General features: G+C 40.0%; 2 protein-coding genes across 3 annotated transcripts in view; one reads left to right on the forward strand and one right to left on the reverse strand.

The window, feature by feature from the left end:
* spg (dedicator of cytokinesis spg) overlaps positions 1-17,633 on the forward strand; it is a 783,360-nt gene that overhangs the window by 457,930 nt on the left and 307,797 nt on the right. The window lies entirely within an intron of this gene.
* The window catches only part of Inx3 (innexin 3), a 57,094-nt gene that overhangs the window by 11,983 nt on the left and 27,478 nt on the right, over positions 1-17,633 (reverse strand). For both annotated transcript variants that reach the window (XM_067136586.2, XM_067136587.2), the window contains exon 2: positions 1,101-1,270. In XM_067136586.2, coding sequence (XP_066992687.1) covers positions 1,101-1,263 — 163 coding nt within the window. In that variant the 5' untranslated portion in view covers positions 1,264-1,270. The remainder of the gene's footprint in view (positions 1-1,100; positions 1,271-17,633) is intronic.

Here is a 17,633-nt window from a genome sequence, read left to right on the forward strand (position 1 = left end):
AAATGAAATAAAAAATTCAAATTCATCCACTGACCAAAATAAAATAAAAAATGTCATGAAGAATGAATGGATGGATGGACATGAACCCTACAAAAAAACAAAAAACAGTGGATCAGACTCAAAAAGAAGGTAGTTAATTAGAGTATTACTGACCAAGGGACCATTTATTAAGCACAATGATGCTTGATGTCTGAAGGGGTGCTAAATTCACGTCTAAGGCCCCACAGAATGGTACATGTCGCGAGTAAAGTAGAACCATGGTATTTGTCTTTTTGGGGTACTGATCAAAAGTAGCGAAGACTCACGGTGGTCCACACAAGATGGTACTACTCACAAGTATTGCAATTCGTACAGGGAACGCAGACCTATGTTGTTGCTCACACAATGGCGCCACTCATAGCCAACGCAAACCGGTAAAGTTCCTCACCTAGGTGTACAAGTCACGGGCGCCGGTATTCCCGTGGGGTTCCTCACATAGTGGGTACCAATCACAGGCAACGCTGACCCACGATGCCGCTCATATAGCGGTACAACTCACAGCCTACGCCCAGACCCGCGGTGTTGCTCACATGGGTACAACGCACGGGTACTGGAATCCACCAGGCCAGGCTTTTTACTGCAACTAATCACAAACCTATGTCGTACCAATTTAGTGATACTACTCGCAAGTACATGCAACCCATGGTGTTCCCCGCATGATGGTACGAATCAAGAGTAGTTTCATGGTTCTAATTCAATCAGACCTTGGTCGCCCCTTGTAGTCGCCTCTTACGACAGGCAGGGGATACCGCGGGTGTATTCTACATGTGCGTCCCCCACCCGCAGGGGGTAGTGTGTTTGGTCCGCGAGAGGTACTTTATTTCCCTCAAGTCCGCCGGCAAGCCGGTTAGGACCCCCCTATCCGCCACCTGGGACGCGCCACGTGGGAGTATCACCTCTCCCCCTGCTACGCCTGCGTAGCAGGTTCGTGGGGATATGCTATCCTCGTGATGGTAGAATTACCGGCACTTAAAAGAACTGTCATACATACTCTCCAGCACCTTAGCATCTATAAAAAAAAAACATTAATGTAAACATAAATACATTATAATTATCATTACCTATGAGACTGTTTGCAGTGCAGAGGATACAGCACAGGAAAAGAATTGCAGAAGTGATACGGTAATGGCAGCGGAACACTACATTGTCGATGATTGCTTTATCCACCAGGAAGCGGACTTTGACGAAGCCTGCTACTGCAGATGCTAAACCAAATACAGCCATTGCTCACCTGCAGATAGAATACATTTATAAAAGCATGATTTAATATTCAGTACTAATATGTATAGAATTGGTAACATAATAATAATAATAATAATAATAATAATAATAATAATAATAATTAGAACGTAAGAAAGCTTTACTCAGTCCACTGTGCAAATATAAAAGAGTGAGTCAGATATATACTTAATTTTCCTTTTGATCTATGATTTATCATCTCAATATTCAAACAGACTATTTTGAATATAGCACAATTTGTGGGATGTTTGTGTAAATTCATTCTTACTTGAAATGAGGCATGTTAACATTTGCGTTCCAGTTTGAAGATAACAAAACCATTTGAGTACTTTGCAGGGAAATTTAAGAAGCCCTACATCTATACATTTGAGACAACCATCCATCAGGAAAATTACTCAACTGCTATGCAATAGAATACATTTTCTTTGCAAAACCTGCATGATTAGCATGTTGGTATTAATTCCCATAATTCTTTGGTTTATGCAGACATTAATAAGCTTTATTTGTCTTTAACACAACTGTAAATCGTGTTATCCTAAGCTGTGCAGTACCTACAGTTTTCTGTTAGTTATGTAAGTTCAGAAATCTTAATGTACTGCCCAGGGTTCGAACCGTGGCCGCATTAATGGGAAATTCGCGACGATGATAGTTCGTTTCAAGTACTAGGTAACTTACTCAAATCTTGACCTAAATAATAGGCATGTATGCACTGCTACAAGCACCGTAACATAGCTTAGACATATTATTCATACTCCATAATAATTCGATCTAATGGTCAAATATGGTCCTAGCCCCCCGCCCTAAAAAAAATGAATGAGCGTCTATACAACGGCAACAGCAGATTTTCTTTGTTCTGCTCTTAGTAAAAATGTAGGTTTCATGTTTCCTGCTGATACAATTTCCCACAACAAATACTTTAGGAATTAGTATTGTGAAGAGTGGCATATCCGTAGTTGGTAATACAGGTGTTTGTTCAGCGAAGTGGATCGTGTTAACACACACAGCTAAGAAGCAAGTAGGTTACAGCGTTTAGCACTATCTCGTTGTTAATTGAATCAGACTGTACTTAGGAGTCGATAACCAGTTAAGTTATAGCCGTCGTAATAAGGCAGCTTCTGCTGTACAAATGTAATACGCGATGGCCTTTGGTACTTCACCATAAGTAGCCTATGCTACATCCAGAAGGAGCCATGTAAGATCGGAAAATAACGCTTTATCGAAGTCATCCCTCTTTAATGTTCGTAATCCTATGGTTGTATTGAAAATATTTCTTTGAAAGTCCAGAACAGGAATTGGCTTCATTCCTGTGCAAATTCATTGATGCAAATCTTAGATCATTTCAAATAACCATCACATCATTTGCTCCAAGAAACTCGTTCTCTGTAGTTTTAATTCTTGAAAGCGGGCAGGAGGGCTCTCTGGCGGTTTCAGATTGTATCTTGGGCAGTGCAAACGACACTTGAAATTGGAGGTCACTTAATCATTAGTAGTAGACCACGGATAACTAAGGACAATGACCATGATCATAGGATTTACAGACCACTCAACGGGAAATTTACCGAGCTCGATAGCTGCAGTCGCTAAAGTGCGGCCAGTATCCAGTATTCGGGAGATAGTGGGTTCGAACCCCATGTCGGCAGCTCTGAAGATGGTTTTCCGTGGTTCCCTATTTTCACACCTGCCAAATGCTGGGGCTGTACCTTAATTAAGGCCACGACCGCTTCCTTCCCATCGTCGCCATAAGACCTATCTGTGTCGGTGCGACGTAAAGCAACGTGTAAAATAAAAAAAATAAAAAAACGGGAAATTTACTCTGTTAACTTACGGAATAAACACAGTCAACAGAACTTCATTCGGAGAATATCAGTATGAATTTCCTGTTAACGCACAAAAGTAAAGAATAGGCTTAAATGATGCCAGCGAAACAAATAGAATTGGCTCAAGTATAATCAGTTCGAAAATATATTTCTTCGATCTTTGCACTGTTGCATCACTATCGCTTATTATTTTAACGATAATAAGCCGTAGTGTCCCATTGTCTGGATTGCTGTCCATTTGACTCTTTTCAGTTGTTTACTATCGTAGTAGTGGTCTGATGGTAAAATGTAAATGGTTGAAGAATGGGAGTGGTGATTGCTTTAAGAAGTACAACTAGGCCGCTAGAATGGGACTATCTAGGAGAGTTCCAGCTGCGCGCTCATCCGAACTCTTGCCATTTCTTGATAGTATGGACGTAGCAAGAGCCGATAAACCAATCTACGTTACATACCGATCGGAATATCAAAAATATTTATCAACTGCAGTCTTGTATTCCGTTGTAGGATGGTTTAGAGATGGGAAGTAATGATAGTTGAAGAGAACGCCGAATATGAGAAATAAAGGTGCTTTCATTTTGTTAATGTGTGAACAACTTGGTAGACTGAGCAAGGAACTCCACTGCATGGCGGAAGGAGTCCGCCTACAGCAATTCAGCTTGTACGTCATGGTCGTTACTACACTCACTTTAATGAGGATATTGAAAACAGTGTTTCTTCCCATTCCTAACTCGGTGAAGAAAATCAGATCGCGTCATCTGCCTCAGAGTGAACGGACGTTGTGTCTTTTTCTGTGGTGGTTACATTGGCCTGTGTAACTACTGTAGACAGGCTACATAGCGTGGGTGTTTAAACGCTCACTTTCTATGCTGACGGTTGTGGATCGAATTCTTGCTCAGCCAGCGACGTTGTCACTTGGCCAACATCCCGCTCCTAACACATTATTATTATTATTATTATTATTATTATTATTATTATTATTATTATTATTATTATTATTATTATTACACTGTTTCTTTTTCATGTTCAAAAGTTGAAATGATAGACATTTTAATTTTTTAAAATTAAATATATTAAAATAAATGCAAACATACATTTAAAATCTCTGCAAATCTTTACGTTATCAGGTTATCCTGTAGGCTATATATAACCTGATGAAACGATAAAATGTCGAGTTTTGGAGTGTTTTGAATAACCCTTTTCACTGTTGGAAAAAGTAGGCTATTTTAAACTACGGAATTATTTTTCCAGTTACATGACTACAGTGAAAGTACTCTTTTGTAATTCCTTCTTTTTTACTCCGTAAATAGTGTGATTTCGTCAGCAGTCATGCCAAGACTGAAACGCGTAAAATAATGCCGTGTATTCTATAGACTAGAGAAGACTTGGCATCGTAGTGTTGTCTTTAGACGGGTATAATGTAGTTTGAAGTATATGAGTTTTCAGGTCGAAGGCTGCTTGGAACCTCAACAGCTCCGCCGTCAGCTGTCTTACGGTTTAGGATCTCTGAAAAGAAGTGTGAAGTAGTGGACGTTTAATTTAAATTATAATATCAAATATGGTTGTTAATCCGAAGGAAAATGTCATGGATGGTCTTGTAAGTTCACTGGTTAACCCAATTATACTACGAGTACCGCCAGTTACCATCTGACTTGCCTTTATTTCCCCTGTCGGATTGGTTGGTAATGTTTTTCACCGATTCGCTATGCTCTGCGATGTGAAATCTTCGCCGGTTTTGTCTTCGTGGGGTCCCGCGTCCGAACGGTGGAGAACGTGCGAACTTGGCCCTGTTTTACGGCCGGATGCCCTTCCTATACCCAAATCTACTTTGAGGGTTTCTGTGGTGGTTGGTAGAGTGGTGTGTTTTGTGTATATGAAGAGAAGACTATTGGGACAAACACACACATCCAGTCCCCGAGTTAAAGGAATTAACCAAACGCGGTTCAAATCTCAGACTCTACTAGGAATCGAACTCAGATTCCTATGAACCAAAGGCCTCGGCACTGACCATTCAACAAAGGAGTCTGTCATGCTCTGCAAAATATCGAAAGTTGTGTTCATTCCTTATAATGTCTTCTACATGCAACATGCGCCTTTAAGCGTAGTTGCAAAGAAATAATAGTTCTCTAGTGAAATAGTGACTGGAAATGCTAGGCCAGCCATTTTTTTCCTAGGGGCACGACAGGTATAGTGACGTACGCTGTTCTCTGTCAGCTTGGCTAAACAATAAATTAAAGCCAATAGTCATTTATCCTCTTACGAACAGTTGGGCCGCCGCATTCGTGCTCACATTCCTTTCGTTTGCCAGTCAATGCACGTAGTTTGAATGTGCCTGTTCTGTCTTTGCAGGGCTGACCAATGGCCACTGCAAACTTATTTTACTAAAAAACTACTCTTCTACTATATAATAAGAAACAATGCCATTGTAGAACGGTATAAAACATGTTTTGGCTTTGTTTTCAACGCTCTGTATTTGTAAACAGATACTTGTACGTACCACCGTGATCCAAGGGAAGTACAGTATCTGCAGACGACGGTAATCTCATACTTTTAGCCTGTCCTTCTGTCCCTCATAGAACTCTTATGTTAACTGGTTCGTTGCACACTCTTTCAACCTCCGTCCAGGTGCTCTGAACGTCATGTCCTCTTCTGACCCCGATGGTATCATTTTTGCTAGGAGGTAAAGAATCTTTCGTGGCCATTCCTTTTCTTTCGCTGACATCTTCATTTTTCGGAGTCACCACCTCTTCTTTCTGCTATGATTAGAGTTAAGGAGGATATTTTGTTGTACTTCCCCTACATAACAGGTGCCTCAGTGGACCAGTGGTAGTGTGACTCATGATCCTGAGTTCGCGGGTTCGAACCCGGCTGAGATAGCCCATTGTTTTAAAGGGATCCTTCAGTAAATTCTGCTTTCGTTGCTAGACAGCAACACAATTGGAATGTTGAAATTCGCCGCCTAGATGGAATCACTTCAGAAGGCCTGCAACTCTGTAGCTAAGGCCCTAGATTATTATTATTATTATTATTATTATTATTATTATTTATTAACATTTATGCTTTCACGGCCCGTGCTTGTAGACATGATATGGGGCTTTTGGGCTTATGACGTGTGAAGAAAACAAGGCGAAACTCTTTACGTTTCACAGAGAACTTTGCTCCACGTCTTCAGAAGAAAATCTCGACTGTTCACGGGGAAGACTTCTACAATAATAAGGGTTTGAATTTAAACTCAAGGTCTGAAGAAAATTAAACATTTCAGAGCCATTTTTATCGACAATTCGCTAAGATACTCAAATTCAAACCCTCATTATTGTAGAAGACAGTGGAGAGTCGATATTTTCGATATTTTCTTCTGAAGACGCGGAGCAAAGTTCTCTACGAAACGTAAAGAATTTCACCTTGTTTTCTTCACACGCCATAAGCCCATATCATGTTTATTATTATTATTATTATTATTATTATTATTATTACAACCACGACCACGCTTTCAATTTTCACTCACCTATATAGCACATGCAGTTAGATATTTGCTAAAATCGTGAACTGTAGTCTAGTAGTTCTATCTTTGGACAAGAAAGAAGTTCGTCAGATTGTTGACCAAGAAGGAACTTCCAAAGATTTTGGAAAATATACGAAACGTTGTAATAAGCACATCTTTTGTGACTAGGGTGGGGAAAGGTACCTTGAAATTATGTCCAGTACATCCACCTGAATTGAGTTAAAACACCAAGGGGAATCCCACCAAGACATGGTCGAACTATTCAAGTTTTACTTCTGACGTTCTAGAATCTCTCCGTTCAGATTACAGAGCGATTCATCAAAAATAAATAATTGCGAAATGTTGAAAATCGTAAATGCTGATCAAGTTATCAAGTCATAGTTCTAGTTTTCTGAAACAGAAATTGCACAGAAGCCTACTCGATCAGTGCCTTATATCCTGGCGTCCTTTGAAAGAGGCGTACCGGTATACTTGAAAACATTTCGACTAACTTAAGATGTCTCACAGAACTAATGTCGACGAGACTGGAAAAAGGTTAAACAGAACCATTTTTATCGACAATTCGCTAAGAAACTGTTATCTTCAAGAATAATCGCATGATCTCAGTAGTGGGTATATTTCTCTTTCAGTCGTGTAATAAGAAACAATTCGTTTTTGTTACCACGTGTTTTCAGTTGTTTCTTACGACGAATAAGTAGTCTAATGACTGCACAGTCTGAGACACGGAAAGGCATTTGAAAGAAATATGACCACAATTTTGAATTAACGGAAGCCGAGCTCAGTGGCTCAGACGATTGAGGCGCTGGCCTTCTGACCCCAACTTGGCAGGTTCGTTCTTGGATCAGTCCGGTGGTATTTAAAGGTGCTCAAATAAGTCAGCCTGGTGTCGGTGGATTTACTGGCACGTAGGCCTAAAATAACTCCTGCGGGACTAAATTCTGATACCCCGTCGTCTCCGAAAACCGTAAGAGTAGTTAGTAGGACGTAAGGCCAGTAACATTATTATTATTATTATTATTATTATTATTATTATTTATTTATTTATTTATTTATTATCGTTCCGGCCATCTATGGACCACGTTTTACAGTCTTTATGTTATTTTTCACCAGTCCTGACTTCACATTCTGCCAGTACTTCTTCATCCTTGCACTGACTTCTTTCTTCTGTTCTTCTGTGTAAGTTCTCTTTTTCTTCTTCTTCTTCTTCTTCTTCTTCTTAAGTTCTTCCCCAGTCTCCTGGAAACCCTTGAACTCCTTCACTTTTTGTCTAAATTTGTTTCTGTCCAGTACGTCCTCCTTTTCTACTCCTATCCTGGCCAGGTCGGTCCTTACTTCCCGAAACCATTTTGGTTCCGTCTTCCTTAGACTGAAGAAGCTGAAAATCCTTTTTGTCAGTCGGTTGTTGTCCATTCTCTGTAGATGTCCATAAAATTGAAGCCTTCGCTTTTTCATCAGTACGACGACTTCCTCTGTCTTCTGGTATAGTTCTTTGTTGGGTCTAAGTCTCCTCTCCCCACCTTTCATTTTCGGGCCCAAGATCTTCCGGAGCATTTTCCTCTCTTTCTTTCTGATGTTCTCTAGATCTCCCTTTCCAATCATGTCCAATGTTTCTGCTGCGTATAAGCATTCAGGTCTGATGACTGTGTCCAGATGTCTTAATTTGGCTCCATACAGTGGCGAATATAGAATATATTTTTGGGGGGGGCCAAGATTGATATAAGGTTAGATTAAGTAATTTTTAAGAGGTCACACGATTTCAAACACTTTAGAAAGGAAAAAGGAAACTGATTTGGGCTGATACATACATACATACATACATACAGTACACCAATGGTTACAAAACGAAGTCCAGGTTTCTTGGTACACTTGCAAACTTATCAAGAACTACTTCATCACTAACTATAATGTCTCTGTGGATAGAGAGTAAAGCAAGCCCGTTAAGCCTACTTTCAGATGTGCTGTTCCTTAAGTAAGTCTTCAGTCTCCTTAGGCTAGAGAAAGTTCTTTCTACGGTTGCGATAGAAACAGAAAGAACGGCGAGTAATTTGAGAAGGGTATAAATGTTGGGGAAGAAAGTCTTGTCACATTTTTCTAGAGAACTTACAGCCATTCTGGGAAGATTTCCTGAATCCACTTTTCTTTCCACAACATAAACTCACTTTGCACAATCTCTTTATGTGACAGATTTCTTCGTAGAAACTAAAAGCAGCCTCCAATGAACCGAAATCTGTTACGATACACAATTGTGGAAGGATGTTTTGTAAGGATGCAACTATTTCCTTGTGAGATTCAAAGCATTATTTTAGTGAATTACAAAAATCGTCCAGGTATGGCACATAAACTGCTAACTGTTGGCTCGGAATCCCAACAACGATCGAAAATTCCCATCATTTTGGTCCGGTTCTTCAAGGCTTATATACGCCCCTGGCTCCATATGACAAAGCTGTCTTGTTGTAGGTGTCTCTTGTGAGCTGATACGCTGTTTCCATTTTTCTCGCTCGTTCTATCAGAGCTAGCTTCTCTGATCCATTCTCTTGAACTATTTCTTCAAGATACTTGAAGTTCTTTACTCTTTTGACTTTCCCCTCTTTCAACTTTAACATTTGGGGAGCCTCTTTGATGTTGGTCATAAATTCAGTCTTAATGTATGATATTTGCAGTCCAGTCATTTCTGCTTTGCTATGGAGTTATTCCACTCTTTTCTTTGCTATTTCTATTCTGTTTATCTTCTGAGAATGTGCTCATTGTCGCAATACAACCCTGTTGGCTCCACGCGTACTTTCAACTCATCTCAGCACGTTCGCCACCAGTTCTTAAGAACCCGCTCGGTTCGGCGTCACACCGTGGGAATTTCATCCACACTTTTGGTGTGAAATCGCAAGAAACTCTCGTAGTCATCAGTATGAAGAAAGGCCTGACTCTTTTGTGGATGCGTTTTCTTTTATTCTGGGAGTACAGCATATTAGACATTGGCGTTTCTTTTCCGTTTCTCCAAGCTGTTGGTATACTTCGATCATTCTGAATATGATCTGAGAGAGGATTTATTGGTTGTTATCTCCAGTACTAAAAACCAACCAAGCCAGAACATAGGTCTAATTGCCATTTTCTTGACCAGGATAAGGAAACGTGGCCTGTTCCTATTCAGTCCGTATTGGCCTGGGCACTAAAGTAGAACACAGAAGAGGTTCACCATGTTCCCGTGAAGACATTGAGAGAAGCTGTTTCGGAATTGTTCTAACAGTGATCGGTTCACATCATGGCAATCTTAAGTTTGATGTTTGACGTCTGACTTGTGTCAAATCGGTTTAAGCCTGAATACAAGATTAGAATGTTTATGTGAAGACGCTCTATATATTTTTAATTTTTTTTTTAAGTACGCACCGTATAATTAGGTTTGTCCACGACCGGACTTGCAATCGCTGATGGCGAAACAGGTCATTGGCCTACCAGCCAATGTGTGCCAAGAAAAGGCTAAACACACGCTTCATCGCACCGCGCCTTCTGCGGTGTAGTATTCTTTTACAACGAGTATTGTATTTTATCGCAGTCACTCGTGTATTTATGCGTGATAGCCGAGTAGCATAATCACTGGCTTCCCATTATGATGGCCGGCGTTCGAAACATGGCCAATACATGTGGGATAATGAAAAGTATTGTCCCTGTGATTCGGATTCCACGTTAAACTGGAGGCCCTATTGACTGCTGTTGAAGTTTACTAACATCCATAGAAGGTAGTTTGCATAGCACCATTTCCCGAGTGTTGGAGATATTTTCGTTAATAAAAAATAATAAATATGTGTTAACTTCGATTTATATTGCTTTCAAGAATGTTTTTTCATAGGAGCTACTCTCCAATATGACAACGACAGGGAATTGTCGCATTAAAATGCCGACAAATGCCTCTGACCTTAGAGTGATCGAACTCTCTGTCTTGGGTGCAGACTACGCTACCGAGTTCCACCCTTTTGGTATGCTCTCCAACACGACCTATATTATATAAGTTTTGTTTTATTTATATTTACTCTTCACACTTTGCACACTGGTTGACGGCGCTCATTCATTATACAGTAGGTCGTTATTGCTTTCTGTCTTCCACCGATCGAGTCTCCGATTACTGAGCGAGAAATTAGTACTGCTGACAACTCTGAAGAACGATCAACAATAGTTTGCAGGTTGTTATGGAAGGTTTGTGATGTAAAGCCCACTTAAGAAACCCACTTGTTGCCATCCAAAGTGGCCATATCTGTTCAAACGCTGTTTGGCAGCATCTGGCTTGCAGCCGCTGTACATGTAGATCTATGCGGCAGCGACTTGATCCTGTTTTTAAGTTCTTTGGCCTTGGTATATCGAAGTACAGTACCTTAGCTAATACAACAGCCTGGTGTCGTCTTACTGATCTAGCTCTCCGTTGTTATCCAATACACACACTTGTTTGTAGAACCTGTTATTTTCTGTAACTGGGCTGAGTAATATTCTAGAACAGTGGTTGTTGAAGTGTTTCAGTTGCAGGCACCCTTGCTAAACAAAGGTACTCCTGCAGCGCCCTGGATACAAACACACCTATTAATTACACCTTGCTAATGCGGTTAAGTAAGTTTAAAAATCTGAAACATGTATTTAACGTTTGTGCCACAGAACACATTAAACTAATCATAATTTGTGGAACAGACGAACCTGTTTACGACTAACCGTTTTCTTAAAATCATACTGAACAAGTCATCTTCATTTTCCTCCCTATTGCTTTTTTCACTCTATTCTTACATTTAACATAGCGGCTACCAAAACCCAGGTTCGCACAAATAAGCCATGTGGGATCAAAATTCGCAGATCTTTGCTACTTTGAAACGAATATTCATCGGTTATTGATGTAGAACCAAAGTTCATTCATTATACTCTGTCAAGTTGTTTTATATTTACCCTTGCTCACACTATGCATACTAGTTGACGGTGCTCCTTCCTTATTTCACTGTCACAAAAATGTTGCTGTTCATTGGGAGTGGGTCCATTTAAACAAATAATAATACCTACCTTCAAAAGTTAACTGACTTAGCAACATGATTAGAGAGTACCATTTAATTGATTTAATGTTTGAGCACGAACTTTACACTGCTTAAAATTGACAGCTATTTATCTTAGAACGTTCTGTAAGCTTCTAGAACAATTCGGAAGTAGATCATTCTTTCAGAACGCCATTTAGAAGAGGTTTTAGTGAAGTCAGTTACTAGTTGAGATATTGGGCTGTCAGAACGTAGATCATTCTTTCAGAACGCCATTTAGAAGAGGTTTTTTTTTGCTAGGGGCTTTACGTCGCACCGACACAGATAGGTCTTATGGCGACGATGGGATAGGAAAGGCCTAGGAGTTGGAAGGAAGCGGCCGTGGCCTTAATTAAGGTACAGCCCCAGCATTTGCCTGGTGTGAAAATGGGAAACCACGGAAGACCATCTTCAGGGCTGCCGACAGTGGGGTTCGAACCCACTATCTCCCGAGTGCGAGCTCACAGCTGCGCGTCTCTAACCGCACGACCAACTCGCCCGGTAACTAAACCAGTAAGCTCTGTTGCTTCCCGTGAGGTGTCTTGATGTACTCGACTATGGATGTAGGTCGAGTCTCTAGGATGACTCGCCACTGACGGCAGCCACCGATAAACGCAATGAAAGTCTTAAAACAAGCCTGGTCATAAAAGGTTTTTCTTTCAGAAGCAAATCTCTGGCCTGCTCGTAAAAATTCTACCTGTGTGTTGTGCCATTGGGTTGAGAAGTGCAGTACTGGCGGTTATGATTTATTGTTATAAGAACGAGTAAATAGCAGGTCGTACGACTTGACAGTGTACCTCTCGAAAGATACAGTTCCAGTTAAAGCAGTTTATTACTTCTTTTCTCAAGGCGCATCTCTCCAAATTATAGTAATCTAGATAAATAAAACATAATATGGCTGTAAACTTCATTTTTGCGTCATAATTCGTTTTCATGTCTGGTTGGGTGTAAGTAGGTTTAATTTAAATTTTGGCTGTACGTTTGTTCGTTCCATCACGGGAAAATGGCTCAACAAAATTTATCGAAAACTGGTGCCGTAAGTTCAGTGATAGCCAGGGTGTGCACTAGGCTGTATATTATTTGATTGGTATACAGTGGCGTAACAATTAGGGGACCAAAACAGAATATGTTAAATTTCTCCGTTCTTTATTTGTTTTCTTTATTCGTATCTGAACATTAGAATATGGAAGCATAAAAAAGTAACATTTTCTATAAAACATTAATAAATACATATGGCCTTACAGTAGGTACATTCAGATTGGACAAGAGCAGTAATTGCGCCTATCTATAAGCAAGGGAGCAGGAAGAATTGCAACAACTATCGAGGTATCTCATTGATTTCTATACCAGGCAAAGCAATTGCGGGCATCTTGGAAGGGAGGGTGCGATCAGTGGTTGAGAGGAAGTTGGATGAAAACCGGTGTGGTTTCAGACCACAGAGGGGCTGTCAGGATCAGAGTTTCAGTATGCGCCAGGTAATTGAAAAATGTTACGAGAGGAATAGACAGTTGTGTTAATGTTTCATAGATCTAGAGAAAGCATATGACAGGGCACCGAGGGAAAAGATGTTCACCATACTGGGGGACTATGGGATCAAGGGTAGATTATTAAAATCAATCGAAGGCATGTATGTTGACAATTGGGCTGCAGTGAGAATCTATGGTAGAACGAGTTCTTGGTTCACGGTACTTACAGGGGTTAGATAAGGCTGTAATCTTTCACCTTTGCTGTTCGTAGTTTACATGGGTCATCTGCTGAAAGGTATAAAGTGGCAGGGAGGGATGCAGTTAGGTGGAAATGTAGTAAGCGGTCTGGTCTGTGCTGACGACTTGGACTTAGTAGCAGATCGTGCCGAAAGCCTGCAGTCTAATATTTTGGAACTTGAAAATAGGTGCAATGGGTATGCCATGAAAATTAGCCTCTCGAAGACTAAAGTGATGTCAGTAGGTAAGAACCAGACTGAATTGAATGTCACATTGGTGATAAAATTATCTACCTGTTCCAGTTTCGTAAGTATTTAGGTTGTGTATTCTCCCAGGATGGTAATATAGTAAGTGAGATTGAATCAAGGTGTCGTAAAGCTAATGCAGTGAGCTCGCAGTTGCGATCAACAGTGCTGTAAGAAGGAAGTCAGTTCCCGGACGAAACTATCTTTACATCGGTTTCTTTTCAGACCAACTTTGCTTTACGGGAGCGAAAGCTGGGTGGACTCAGGATATCTTATTCATAAGTTAGAAGTAACAGACATGAAATTAGCGAGAATGATTGCTGGTACAAATAGGTGGGAACAATGGCAGGAAGGTACTCGGAACGAGGAGATACAGGCTAATTTAGAAATGAACTCGATGGATGAAGCTGTACGCTTAAACCGGCTTCGGTGGTGGGGTCATGTGAGGCGAATGGAGGAGGACAGGTTACCTACGAAAATAATGGACTGTGTTATGGATGTAAGAGGAGTAGAGGGAGACCAAGACTACGATGGTTAGACTCAGTTGTTAACGATTTAACGATAAGAGGTACGGAAATAAATGGCCACAGCACTAGCTGCAAATAGAGTCTTACAGTATTTCTCGAAAAACTATACAGAATAAAAGTTTTATACGAGTGTACCACTACGGAATCATAATGAATAAAAGTTGTGCATAATTGTAATTTTCGATATTTTATATTTAATGAGATTTCTCCGTACAACGAATAATAACGAAGATATTCGCAGTTTCTCAGAAACTTCGAGTATCTCCGAAAATATTACTTACATCTACAATCTCTATATAACAAAAGTTACAGAAACTACAATTTTCGATCATCTGTTTCTCATACATTTTTACCGTACGGGCCATGATAACTAACTGTTCACTAATTTAGATTTTTTATTAGACTACGAACGCCGATCATCACTGATAGAAAAATTGTTCATTCGCCATCGTAAGGAGTTAATTTGATGGTGGTGGTGGTGATGGTGGTTGATTGCTTTTATAAAGTGTAAAACCCACATTGATCGGGGAGGTAATGAAAATGAACACCAAAGAAGTAGGGGAAATGAAACACTCCCTCTACCTCGTATGTTGTAATATCGTGAATCCGGAAGAAACAAACTATGATCTGATGACTTACAATATTCTCCTATAACAGTGATTATAACGACGGGCAGCAGGTATTAAAATTAAGTATACAAGCGAACTTCGAATGTACGATTATAGGCTATATATATGAGGACGTTCGATAAGCTTTTAGAACAATCCAGAAAAGTACCGATAGATAATTATTTCAGAACGCAATTTTGGTTTAGAATATGGTTCCAGTTTATGAGAAATTCCCGTTAATAGAAGAGTATTTAAACAAATGGCCTTTGCGTCGGAGTTCTGCAAGCAGGATGTATTTCTTTTTCTCTACTGCAAGCGAGAGAGATTGAGGTAGCATGTCCTTGAAGTATTTATTATAGCGGAATAAGCCAGATACCGGTACTCGCCTTTCAGAGAAACTTGGTAGACGTCTTGTGTAAAGTTCCTAAATTTTACGATATAAGTTGTATAAAAGCGACATTGTTAAGTCAGCATATATCATATATATATCTCGTGTGTCAGATATAGTGTGTATTCTCCAAAATATGTGGAGTAATGTAGACACCCCAAAACAGTACAAAACGTCCCTGTGAGCATACCTCCTATGGTTAATCATTTACGAGTTATGCCTGTTTATGTTGTTGGAATGGAGGGGAATATTTCGTATTAATTCTGGAGTCAGGAATTCTATCTTAAGGCCTCGTATCAATTTACCATCTATCATCAAGATTACGATAAAATTTTTGATCGTCCTCCGTGGCCAGAATAAAGTAAGAATCCCTCGTCGATAATATCATGCACGATTCCCAACAATAGTTGAAATTTTGAACACTTACTGTAGAGTGGCGTATCACTGCTGGTACACAAACATGACTACAGCTACTCGAAGTGGGATGAACCAAGTGGGAAGGGGGCAGTAATACGAATAATTCCAGTACATCTTTGGAATGACTGTTTCCTGATCGACCATAGGATGTATGCTCACAGCGGCGTTGCGGAGATCACTTCCGACGTTTCTGGGAACATCCTATATTTTGTAGATACAAGACAGCAATTGTATAGTCATGCTGAATATTCCATGCTCTGTTTACCCGTGCTTACAACTCTTCACCTCTGTTTACTACGTTTGAATTGGCTTATACGTGTTATCTTACCTATCGTATGGCTTGTAATGCCGGGAGTGTCCGAGGACATGTTCGGCTCTCTGGTGCAGGTCTTTGTATTTGACATCCATGGGCGACCTGCGCGTCTGGGTGTGAATTATTATTATTATTATGAGCTAGGAAGAGGGTGAAACCCGATGTCTGCAGTAAGAGATCTGCTGAAAGCTTTACGTCTCCGTCCGACGGACGAATCACAATCAAGTGCCATATGCCCTCACTCCATATGAACACTACGGAGAGGTTTGGAATTGAATACAGGCTTTTGGCATGCAATCTAGTGATTAGAAATTATATTCCACTATTCCGAACTTCGGCAAATGGTGGGGTAGAGGTTAACTCTACGCCCGGCCGCCTTTACCTTCGGGACTTAACCTGGTAATCGTTGTTTGATGAGGAAATGGAAATAACGTTTCTTAAACTTTTTGACTTCCTGACTGGGAATCGAGCATGCCTTTAGCATGTCGACAAAGCCTCTATCGATTATACGGATTTTTATACGGATTTATTTGAAAGTGTACATGAACACAGCACCTTGTACAGTCGCTCAAATTTTTTTTTTTTTTTTACGATTTATTTTACGTCACACCGACACAGATAAGTCTTATGGCGACGATAGGATAGGAAAGGCCTAGGAGTGGGAAGGAAGCGACCGTGGCCTTGAGGTACAGCCCCAGCATTTGCCTGGTGTGAAAACGGAAAACCATCTTCAGGGCTGCCGACAGTGTTCGAACCCACTATCTTCCGGATGCAAGCTCACAGCTGCTCGCTAAAAAAAAAAAAAAAAAAAAAAAAGAGTACATGGTATTGTGTAAAATAACCTACATACTGTTTGTATATACACGGGAGGTGAATTATACTGTACAATTCTGATAATATATTACATGCGAGGAACTTACAGTGCCATGCCATTCTTTTTTAAGCGATTATGCATGTATGAGATGTAGCAAACCCAGCCTTTCCCATTTTATCACTAAATTAATATTTCGTGCTACAGAATGGATATTTATATCTTGGACGTAATTTATCTTTTTTAAATCACTTAGCAGTGGCGGCTCGTGAAAAAATCGTCCTACGTGCTACAAAAAACCCTAAATACGCTGTTTTCAATCTGCTTATTGCCATGATGAACAACTCACAAGTTACTTCAAACTTCTTAATAATAATAATAATAATAATAATAATAATAATAATAATAATAATAATAATAATAATTTCTCACAATTTATAACACAGAACAAACAAAAACATTAATTTGGAAGCAGATGAATACTTCGACAACTATCTACGAGATAAATAGTTATTTCGAGAAAGATTGTTTTTACTCACCTAATGGCGAAATACAAAGTCCATACGGCGATCTTTCTTGCTGCAAAACTTGTCGATCACCTTTTGGTTAAAGTTCTTTATTTCCGAGATAAGCTTTTTCTCTACTGATAGCATCGCTAATGCATTCAACCGTTCCTGACACATAGTATTTCGAAGGAACGTTTTAATCCTTTTAAGACTCGAAAAGCATCTTTCCGGTTCGGAAGTAGTCATTGGAATCGTAATCAAAATCCTGAGCAATTCTGTTATCTGGGCGAAGGTATCCTGCAGTTTGTTCTTCAGGATCAGTTGAAGTAAAGGAACTGCACCGTCAATTTCTCTGAAATCAGTTCTTTCATACAGAACGCTGAGCTCAGTCATTAGTCTATTCTTGTCTGGGAGTCTGTATACGTCACACACAGTATTCACTGCTTTTACAGGGAACTGTTTTGAATATTCGCTAAAATTCATCG

The sequence above is a fragment of the Anabrus simplex genome, chromosome 1, assembly GCF_040414725.1.
Source record: "Anabrus simplex isolate iqAnaSimp1 chromosome 1, ASM4041472v1, whole genome shotgun sequence".
NCBI lineage: Eukaryota > Metazoa > Arthropoda > Insecta > Orthoptera > Tettigoniidae > Anabrus > Anabrus simplex.